Source organism: Chrysochloris asiatica, unplaced genomic scaffold (assembly GCF_000296735.1).
Source record: "Chrysochloris asiatica unplaced genomic scaffold, ChrAsi1.0 scaffold00127, whole genome shotgun sequence".
Classification (NCBI taxonomy): Eukaryota; Metazoa; Chordata; class Mammalia; order Afrosoricida; family Chrysochloridae; genus Chrysochloris; species Chrysochloris asiatica.
The window spans coordinates 3,785,687-3,797,067 of NW_006408645.1; the positions used below are offsets into that span (position 1 = coordinate 3,785,687).

An 11,381-nucleotide genomic window follows, 5' to 3' on the forward strand; every position below is an offset into this window, starting at 1 on the left:
AAGAACAAGCAAGTTGCTCGCCCAGAAGAATCAAGGAAAGTGGTTGAGTCCCCTCAGGGCAAACCCCCTTCTAATACTAAGACTCAATGGGAATACACAAGTAGACATGCACTCTGATTGGTGATCATGTTCGTCACCGATAAGGGGAAGTGAGAGGAAAACATCAATGAAGCTGCAAGCTAAGCCCTACAACGTTCAATAGACTCCTGTGAACCTGGGTAGAGACCTGGTTGGCCAGTGGTGTGACAAGACTTGGGGGGGAGGGGATGGACTCTGAGGCCCAGAGTCAGTGACAGAGCCACAGAGGACTAGAGTGGAGAGTGATCAGAGCTTAGCTAGAAGAAGAAAGAAGAGGAAAAAAAGAGTAATATGATGAACTTGACCTACGCCTATGGATGCAGTAGCTCAAAAGAAGGAACAAATCTTTATGCAAGGATCATTCCCATCCCCCTCCATACACAGAGTAGACAGGGATGGGCAACTTGGATACTGGCTACCCAAAATGGGGGAGGGGAGGCTGTAAAGGCAAGAAGTGACTGGCTTACAAGCTTTCAAGAGGGAGTCTAGATCCAGAGGGTGTGGAGGAAGGTAGAATCTCCACTGAGTAGTATCCAATCCATCTGGGCAGGGCTGATGATAGGAGATGGGGATAGGTCTCTTGTTGTACAATAGTGAATAGTTGTTATCAGGACTGACTATGAGGATTAAAAATGTTAAAGTAGACGTTTTGTAGCAAAAGGAGGGGAGTGATTGACTTTGTAGTCCAGGAGCGGAGGTTCCTGGGAACATCAATGAAGAAGAGTGTAGTGCAGGACCCTACCCAGAGAAACAGTAACAGTGACAGCAGAGATGAAGGCAGAGACTAGAACGTGGAGAGATGGAGCGGCTGGGAACTCTAGACCCATAGAGGGGAATGTGCTGTGTGCTGATGACCAGGGTGCAGGCTTGCGGGGTATACCCTTTGGTTGGTTGATGATGCATGGAGGGGATTGTAACCATGGCAATGACATGATATAGGATAGGATGAATATAAAGCTAATGTTCTCCTATGTAAACTATTACATAATTCACAATAAAAAAAGTAGATGTAAAAGAAAGCAGACAAAATAGGGTAATGAATGTAAATTGAAATACAATTTTAAATAGGATAAAAATGGAAAATCCACTTAAAAAAAAAAAAAAAAGACAGTGGAATTTCGGACTCCAGACTCATAGGAAGAGAAAAGCTGTGTGCTGTGGCCATGAGGCAGGTTGCATAATGTGCCCTTTTGTTGTTTAAATGATTATATATTCCTGAGTGGTTTTGTGTACATCAAATAAAGAAACAAAACAGGGTATAAAAGCAAATACTGCTAAATGATAATGAATGGAAGGGATTGTAATCATTGCAATCAAACAAAATACAATAGGAGTGCAAAACCAATGTTCTTCCATGAACCTGCCACTCAATTCACAATAAAAGCTTTTTTCTTTTAATGCAAACACTTGATTCTATAATTTATATTGCTTATATGGAGTAATAAATATATTACAGCATTTTCATCAGATGAGCCAAGCTTGCCAAGATTCAGAAGTATCTTTAAACAAAAACTTTCATGGATCAATAGCAGCCATTAAAAGGGTATCTACATAATTGAACAGAAGACTCAGAGAAGTATGAAGACACAACAAAACAATTACTGCCAAATACTGGCTTATCAAGCAGCTCACCATTGCACACACATTAGAAAGCAACAGTTAATGATGGAGTTCTCCAGAAGTATGGAGTGACAGAGATTGATTTTGTATAACTACAAACTACAGCATCATTGAGACATTTGAATCTTGCATGAAAAGAATTTGAGTATACAGCTCTTTCAAATAAATTTCCTTCTTACACAATAGGATATATCTGATGAAAAATGCATGAAGGCATCCAAGAAATTAGTGCATGCTTATCCTGATGTTGTTGATATACACCTTCTTGGAGAAATGGGCAAGTTTCATTCTTACATGAGAAGCAAGTGCACAAATTCAGGAAAGATATATTTTGCTCATATAGTCATGTAGGATTTCATAATAGAAAATAAGATATATACAATACATATTTCTCAACATTGAAATTGCTTTATGCAGATTCCTAATTTTAAGTATTAAAAACTACACAACAGAATGCTCATTTTTGTTCCTAAAGAGATTAAAAAACCCTCAGGGAACAATGATTCAATTAAGACTTCAATTCATTACCGTCATTATGATTGAAAGTAGATTTTGTTGGGCAACTTACTGTGATGAAATCATTGAAGAATTTGTGTAAGAGCAAAGAATAGAACAACATTTTCTATTAGAACAATTTAGAGGTGAAAAATCTATCTGAAAATCAAACAGTGTATTTTTGCAATATTTGTTTCCTGATCGTTACATTTTTTTGGACATCTTTTCATTTTGTTCATTGATAATTGTCAGATTTATTATTAAACAACCATCAAAACTGAAGTATGCACCATTAAAAGCAAACCTGGTAGAAGTCATTTTTTGAGTGGGAGAGCAATAGAAATTTTAAATTGTTGAAACAACTAAGTTCATTGACTCATTTCCTTTGTTGTAGAATATGGGGAACTTTATTTTTGTAGAAAATGTGGCATAAGAATCTTAGTACTCCACATCCACTAAAAATTTGTTAATAGTTCATTTCACTGTACTAAAATGGCATACTTTACTTTCGCGTTCAATCACTAATATCATGGTCAATTAAGTTTGAGAATAGATTGCTAACACACACACACAAACACACATATCTCACATACTCCAACTGAATGAGTAAGTAAACAAAGGAGGGAACACCACAAGTTATTATTAGGTGTTTAGGACACTCACATTCCTTAATTTAGCCCTGATGGTATCCAAAGTAGCTCCCCTCTGGCTCAAATTACTAAGTCTTGGTCAACCAAAGTCTGGTTTCCCTTAGCAGTCTACTGACTGCTCCTTATCTCTCTTTGTTCCTGTCTCTGCAGAGCAAACACTGAGAGATTTGAAGAAATAAAAAATAGCTGAAATCACAGTTTTGGCTTTCAAACTAATCATTGATTAATGTTTCTCTGATAGCCCAGTTGGGGACAGCCATGGGTCCAAAAGTATTATGAAAGTTTATTTAATAAAGGTGTCAACCAGAAGGCGATTTTGAAAGAAAGACCAGGGAACCTTCCAGGGCATAACCAATCTAAGGAAAGGCTCAGAGCTTGGTCCAAGGACATTGTTTCTGTGACTCAGGAAAACTCCTCATTCAATCCCCAAGTCTCATGCTGAAGCTCTAGGCAGACAGAATTTCAAGAAAGGCTGAAGTAGCCCTGAAAACTGTAAAACATTAGAATCAGAAACAAAGCCACCTTGCTCTGTAGGTGGTATGGTAGATTATATTGTTGATCTCAGTTCTCTGCTCCTCCCTGTATTCATGTCCTTTGCCATGTGACTTTGAAGTTCTTTCCACCAAAGGGGTTAAGTTTATTTTCCTGACCCTTGACTTTGAGTTTGATCATGAGACTTGCTGTGGCCAACAGGATAGGGCTGAAGTGACAGTGTACAGACCTTAAAAGTCCTTATATGTGTCCACTTGTGCTTTTGCCTGCCATGCCTTAAGAAGAATATGCCAGGACCTACTGGTCCCAGGAAGAAAATGAAAGACAATGGATTAGAGTGAAAGTCAGTTACCCAAGTCTAGCCTAGATCAACATCCTCTCTGTTGAACCCCAAATGTCATCCAAGAACCTACCAAATCCAGCTTAGATCAGCCAACCCTTAATAGATCTGAAGATCCATGAGAATACGTGATTGATATTCTAAATCATTGGATTTGGGAGTAATCTGTTAGGAAACATTTTTGTTGTGAAAAAAACCCATGGGGATCACTGCATTCCAGGCCCTGGCCACCAGACTAGATGATCAGCATTGTTGATTACTGGTCCATAGAGCAAAATTGGTTCTACCAGCAAGCTTGGGGTTCCAGTTTGCAACAATACAGACAGCCTCAGCTATAAGGTGCTTTACCGGCCATGGGCCTTGAATTTTACATTTTAATATCTGAAAAGCACAATTTGACCATTACTAACCAGCAACGAAAACATCAGGACTTCCCTAACTTAATTTATGAAGTTTGATCAAATGTACCTTTTTTTTTTTTTTAATAAAAACTTAAAGAAAAAAAAGTTCATTTTTTTCTACCACATGAAATTTTCTGTGATCCAAAATGAATTTCCAACATTGACAGTCAACCTCAAGATAAAACAAGCCCATGTATTTTTGTTTCATGCTACTTTGTCCCTAAAACACTATTTGGAAGATCTATTTGAAATAAAAATGAAAAGAATAATAACGTATGAACCCTTTTTAGAATTGGTTTCTTAAAAAATGTCAGAAGACCCTACTTTCTAATATTAAACAATTCTAATATCCACTCCATGGATATTAGTAATTATTTTAAGTAAGGTTGTAAGCTTAGCAAAGCACATACTCCTTTGATCTATCACTTTTGTTCTGAGCAACAGTAAGGCTTGTTGTTGTTAATTGCTGTTGAGTCCGTTCTGACCCAAAGCAACTCTGTATAGAGTTTCCAAGGAGTGACTGACTGGTGAGCTTGAACTGTGGACTGTAACATTCACACCAACTTTGCAGTCTAGCACATTAATCCATAGCGCCACGCCAGGACTCCAAAAGGAATACTAGTTGATATTATTCTTTGTGTGTGAGAGTAAGTCATAACACCTTCTCCCTGATAAACTTAAAAACAGAAAGAACCCTAGCATCATTTATGTACTTATCATGACAAGTCCAAGTACCCTAATGTAGGCACTGCTCACCTTGGGATATTTCTGTCATTCCACCCAAACTTTACAGTCTTTTAGACAAGCACTATCCGAACATGACGATGTTTTGGAGAAAGGGCACTACTTCTTATGGGTAGCCTAAAAAAACTGTTTGAGAAGGAATTGTTTCAAGAGAAAACCCATTCTCTGAAATGTGGTTATCAACGATCCAGGACCCACTCCTTCATCCTAAAAGAAGTCTAAAATAAAAGGCTGGCAAGGAGGAAACAAAGCTCTGTACTGGTCACCTTTAGCCTTGGGGATTCACATCCGACAGGAGGAAACCCTGAAACAATAAAGAGACCCCTGTCTATTCATTTAGATCAGGATGGCCTGCCCTTTTCCCTTACTCTTTGCTGCCACAGAAACATTACTTTTTACTGCTGCAGATGTCATAGGTGACTGTGGAAAAATGAAAGAAACTTTTCGATATAATAGATTGAACCACATGAAACTGTCCCAAAGAGTCAAATAAGACTTCTTATGGCTTAACTTAATACAAAGCTAAAATACAGTCACAGAAATTAGAAACACAGGCAGTCCCCCAGATTACAATCAAGTTTCATTCATAAATCTGTCTTTAAATCAAATTTGTACATAAATCAGAACAAGTAGATACAATTGGTATCGAAGGTCAGTTGGTCAAATACCTGTCTTATTGTTGTTGATAAGTACCTCTGAGTTGGTTTTGATTCATAGCGACACTGTATGGGCCTTCTAAGGAGCAAATGCTGGGTTTGAACTGCTGACTTTGTGGTTAGCAGTCCAGTGCTTATCCTACAGCATCACACCTATTTGTCTTGTTGTTAAGTGTCGTTGAGTCGATTCTGACTCATAGTGACCCTGTATAGGGTTTCTAAGGAGTGGGTGATTGAGTTTGAACTACAGACCTTGCAATGTAAATGGCCTTGTAGACCAGTGCTTATCCTACAGCACCATGCCAGGACTCCATGTTTGTCTTGTTGTTAAGTGCTGTGGAGTCAATTTCAACTCATGGTGACCCTACAGTTTCAAGGTGCAGCTGGTAGGTTTGAACTGCCAACCTTATGGTTCTCAGTCCAGTGCTTATCCTACAACACCACACCAGGAGTCTTAGTAGATAGTATATTGTTGCTGTTAAATGCCATTGAGTCTATTTTGACTCCTAAGGACCCTGTATAAGGTTTCCAGGGAGCAGTTGGTGAGTTTGAACCGCCAACTTGTCGTTCAATCCAACCTTTCTGTGCAGTACTTTAATGTTACTAGATATCTACCTTAGTATATAGTATATAGTTTGTACGTTTAAAAAAAACAAACAAAACAAAGAAATATTTCCAGATACACAAAACCATCTTTAACACAGTAATGTGTACCTCAAAGCCCACCCATTTGTTATTTCTAGAATTGTTTTATAATACATATTTTTTAGACCTCCAAAAATGACTCATAATTCACTACCTCCATGCTCTTCACTGAGGAAATAAGTACATGAGGTTTCAGGCAAGGAGTCAAGAAAAACAAAAGTCTCAGAACAGTGTTATGAAAGAAGCATTGGCATACCTGGAGAGCAACAGTTTACCCTGAAGCTGCAGGTCAGCGGCACAGTCCTCCGAACGGCAGTTCCTTTCAAAAACAGTCTAAGGGAAAGACACAACCGGAAGACTGGATTAGGACTTTAATGGCAAATGTGTAAATAACAGTCAATTTTCCTTTTCGCAAATCAGGAATTCTCCTTTTTAAGTCTTCCACACCCACCTAAATTAAAGAAGCCAACTCCCAACATGGTGAGGAACTTATCAAAACCCAAAGGCTCAGGCTTCAACAAACTCCAAATCAATGGGGCCCTTGCTTTCATGAGTGCGTTCTTTATTTTAAGGACTGTTGTAATGCCATGGTGAAGTGCCTGGGTACCAAAACATGGCAGTTCCAGGCCATGTAGCAACTGCACAGAAGACAGACCTGGAGATCTTCTTCCATAAAGATTACAGCCTTGAAATCCTCAGGAGGCAGTTCTACTCTGTCACATGGTGTCATTGTGAGACAAGAAAGACTGAATGGTACCTGACAACAGGCTCTTTATTCTGATTCAGCCCTTAGCCTACAACTACCTTCTAAAGTAGCTTTTTCAAGAAGGGTACATGGTAGATGTCCTTTCAATTTGTGTTTGTCTGAGAACGCCTTTTAGGAGGTCTCAGAGGTGAAGGAACCATAACCATGTTGAGAAAACAATTCTTGGGTTATTATCTGGTCTGTTCCCTCTAATTACTCACTTGGGAAGAGAGATGAATCTATATCAAAGATTGGTTCTACCTTAGCCACGAGACCATATTCTAATTTTCAGTCCCAAAGAAAAAGCCCATGGCAATTAGACTGTTACTCTTGCTGTTAAGTTTTGTCAAGTTGGTTTTAACCCATAGTGGCTCCATATAGGGTTTCCAAGGAACAGCTGGTGAGCTTGAACCGTCCACCTTGCAGATCAAGCCAACTTTGATCAAGTCAGTGCATTAACCCTCAGCACCACACTAGGACACCTTAGGCTAATACACAGAGGGTTTTTTTTTTTCCTGTGGCTAGCTGGGGCAGCAACATTTTAATAGGGACACAGTGTCCTTTTTCTAACCAAAGCCCCACTCATGTGCCAAAACCTGATATATTTCCAGAGGGCTGTGGGATGTGCCTGAGCTTTGGCATATCTGTGGAGGTCAGCCTGGGAATAAGAAGGGACATTTGGGGAAGGGGTATTACAGTTTTCTTTTCTCTCAGCTACACAGTGGGCTTCAGTCCTCCAGTCCTTCCCTCAGCGTGGTCTTAACGTTTCTCATCTGTGGAGGATAGGTTTCTCCATGTTCCAGACTGAATGAGACTCTGCTACTATCAGGCAGTTTTGACCATTTCAGTAAGATTCTGAGAGAAGAGCCCTATGCCATTTTTAAATGATTATTTATTCACTATTAAACTGCTTTATGGCCAGTTCTCATGTTTGCAATTGTTTCGTCCCACAGAATAGTTCCAGGTGTTTTGTTCCTCTCCTACAGAATAATTCCAGGAGACGTCTCAGCGTGCCAGCATGGACTCCAGCAAAGGTGTTGGCCTATGAACAGTCTAGACCCAACCAGACAGAGTAATTTTGCCTATGGAAATTAATATTCCTGTGCCACATTTCCAAAAGAATAAGGTGTCCCAGCCAACATTCCCTTCCTGATTGGGAGGGAAAAACACATGGAAGTTTGGGCAAAAAGAGGAAATTTACATGTTCTTTTGGACACTACTGGGGGCAAAGACAGAGCCAAATTTCCAGATTTTAACACAAGACATTTGTGCTTTTTGTGCCATCTCAACCAAGGAGAAAACAAGAGGAAGTGGGCGTAAAGACTGCATGAATGTCTCAGAAGAAATGAAAGGAAGGTATTATGAGTTTTAGAAGGAAGTAACTAACACCAAAGGGGCTTTACTACAAAACTAATGAAACTTAAAGCTTAAGGGCTCCTCACTGACATGGACCTTGTCCAGTTCTGGTACCTAACTTAGCACTGACAACTGTACTTTTAAAAAAATTAGTTTTTCCTTTGAAAAGAGTTCTCCTCCCAAATTGTATAAGCTTCAAGTACCACAAAGCTCAGCTCTGCTTCTGGGGTACAGTTCTCTTTCGCATGGGTCACAGCTGTTCGTGATTCATAGGCAAGAGACATTTGGTGGGGCTTAGAGATGAAATGAAGAGTAGGGATGGAAACAGGTGAAAAGTCATGAAAAGGATGTGACGTGAACCCATCACAAGGTGCAAGAGTTAAGGTTTTGTGTCACCTTGACAGGGATTCAGGGCTTTGGTAGTTGTTGTTTATTGTTAAGTGTTGTTGAGTCTATTCAAACCATAGCAACCCTCTGAGGAGCAGCTGGTAAGCTTGAACCGCTGACCTTCCAGTTCAAATGGCTTTGCAGTCTGGCGCATGAACCCACAGCACTTTGGCAGTTAGGACACAGCTATTCCGTGTGATGAGATCTAATATAATATAATCACGGCCTTGAGATCTGCTGTGAGCAGTCAAGTCAACTGAAATAAAGTTTCCTAGGGAGGGTGACCTGCAACATCTTCTACCTTACAAAGATAAAAGGCAAGAGAAATGAGCAGAGAAGGAGGGGACCGACTAACACCAAGAGGGAAGAAGCAGTAGTAGAGGGCCTGGGGTCCCTCTATTGTGAAGCTCCTCGGTCCAAGGAAAGACTGATGCCAATACACATGGAAATCTCCAGTGAATGCTGGGTTTACAGATGTTGAAAGGACTCCAAGCCTCCTAAACTGTTAAGAGAATACATCTTTGTTGTTAAAGCCATCCACTTGTGGTATTTCAGTTAGAGCAGGTACCAGACAACTAAGACACACGGCACACAGGATGGACACAGCTGACCACTGTGTTCATAGTTCACACCTCATGCTAGCCATGCCTGACGCTGGCCTTACACTTTTCCCTCAGAACATTTCCACAAGCCTCCTCTGAATGTCCCTACTCCCAGCTTCACCTCAGCTCATGTCCTCTCATCCTACAATGAGGAAATAAAAACAATGAATCCATCCATTGGCAAGCTCAGGCCCTGCTGAAAACCCCTTTCCACCCCCCCAAACTATCAAATAGAAACTTCGGTATTTTTCTAACAGCCTTTTACGATTTCTTGCCCATTACCTTCAGACTAGGCATTTCTGGGAGGTAGCTTTTCGGACCCTCCTGTGCTTTTGGAAGCCCAGCCTTCTGGGCTGCGGGTTTCTCCTTCTGAGCAGAAGCTTTCTTTCCCTCAGCGGTCACCTTCTTTCCTGGAACCCTCCCAGCAGTAGGTGCTGCAGCTGTGGCAACTTCTTGTGCAGCAGTTGTTTTTTTGGGAGAAGTTTTCAGGAGAGCTGGGCTTTGAAGCTTCTCAACTTCAGACTCTGTTATTCAGTTCCTCATTTTCTTTGCCTTCATGATTTGAAAAAGATCAAAATCTGTCATCTTAACTTTCTTTTCTCTGGCTTCAATCTTCTTGGCCAATCCTGTGGTTGCTCATTTTGTATTGATATCTGCCTTCAGCCAGGCACATTGGACATACTTCTGGCAGACACTGTGTGGGAGCTTGAGCATGAAGTCATTGAGTTGCATGCATTTGAAAGGCATGGCCTGTCTTCTTATTTGAGTGCAAGGACCATCAACCAAAGATGTTCTGATGAAAACATCTGTAATCATGGCAGGTTTCCCTACATGAGGCCTGAAGGGGATATAGGCCACTGGCCAACCTGCACGAAGTGAACTACCTGAGTACCACACTGGCAGTGTTCCACAACAAGGTTGTAGTAACCTCTTAAAAGTTCCAAATGCTTTCTCATTCTACTGTTCATCTCCATTGTAACAAATCAATATTATTACTTATTTAATACTTGTCTCCCCTGCTAAAATTATGCTCTATAAAGGCAGGGACTGTATTGGTCCTATTCACTTCTGTGCCTGCGTTCTGAGTGTGGCATATAATAGCTGCTCAGTCAACAATGAAAGCCCACAGAGCTCTGAGAGATGGGTTTTACCAATGAAGTGGGCCCCATGTTAGGGGCAATACTAGCTAGAGAATGGTCCACTAAAACTAAAGCAACATCAACTCCTTCCCCACAATGCACCTATCCTTCTGCTACTTGAGAGATCCATGAGGAGGAGCCAGTAGCTTTGAAAAAGCTCATTTTCTTTGATGTGACTTTCCCTTGTATTTTTCTATTTCCCGTTCCAGAAACTGGTTTATCAAGCTGTTAAGTTTCCCAGTGCTTCTGAATTTCTACACACAAAGGTAAGCACTGAATAAGATACAGTGTATATATGTATATGTGAGGGACTCCAGTGGTACAGTGATTAAAGTGACTGCCTGCTAACCAAAAGGTCAAAACGTTGGTCGTTCAATCCCACCAGCTGCTATGAAAAAGAAAGATGTGGCAGTCTGCTTCCCTAAAGATTTACCATGCTGGAAACCCTGTGGGACTCTTCTACTCAGTTCTATAGGGCTCTTCCTATAAACTGGAATCAATTCAATAGCAATGAGTTTTAGTTATATATATATGCATACATATGTATACACACATACACACAGACATTCATGTATATATACACACACACACACACCTACTAGAAGAAGTTGGAAGGGACAAGGGCGGATTCTTCCCTGCAGCCTTCAAAGGGAACTTGAAAAATTAAGCACAAACTGTAGTGAGAAAGATGAGGATTTCTACTCTCTTAAAGATGTAATCCTCAGAAACACTATGAGTTGGAATCAATTCAGGGGCACAAAACAAAGAACTAGTTTAGAAATTGTTGTTGTTGCTGTTAGGTGCCATAGGGTCCTAACGACCCTATGCAAAACAGAGCAAAACACTGCCTGGTACTGGGCCAACCTTACAACTGTTGCTAAGCCTGAGTTCACGGCTGCCACCACTGTGCCAATTCATCTTGTTGGGCGTCTTCCTCTTTTTCTCTGACCCTCCACTTTACCAAACATGACATCCTTCTCCAGTGACTGATCCCTCCTGGTAATATGTCAGAAGTATATAAGATGAAGTCT

The 11,381-nt window shown here is 40.5% G+C and overlaps 1 protein-coding gene and 1 pseudogene across 1 annotated transcript in view; both read right to left on the reverse strand.

Annotated features, from left to right (window-relative positions):
- The window catches only part of ITGA9 (integrin, alpha 9), a 497,442-nt gene that overhangs the window by 206,295 nt on the left and 279,766 nt on the right, over nucleotides 1–11,381 (reverse strand). The window contains exon 17 of the mRNA XM_006869158.1: nucleotides 6,378–6,454. Coding sequence (XP_006869220.1) covers nucleotides 6,378–6,454 — 77 coding nt within the window. The remainder of the gene's footprint in view (nucleotides 1–6,377; nucleotides 6,455–11,381) is intronic.
- Nucleotides 9,473–10,027, reverse strand: LOC102838374 (annotated as a pseudogene).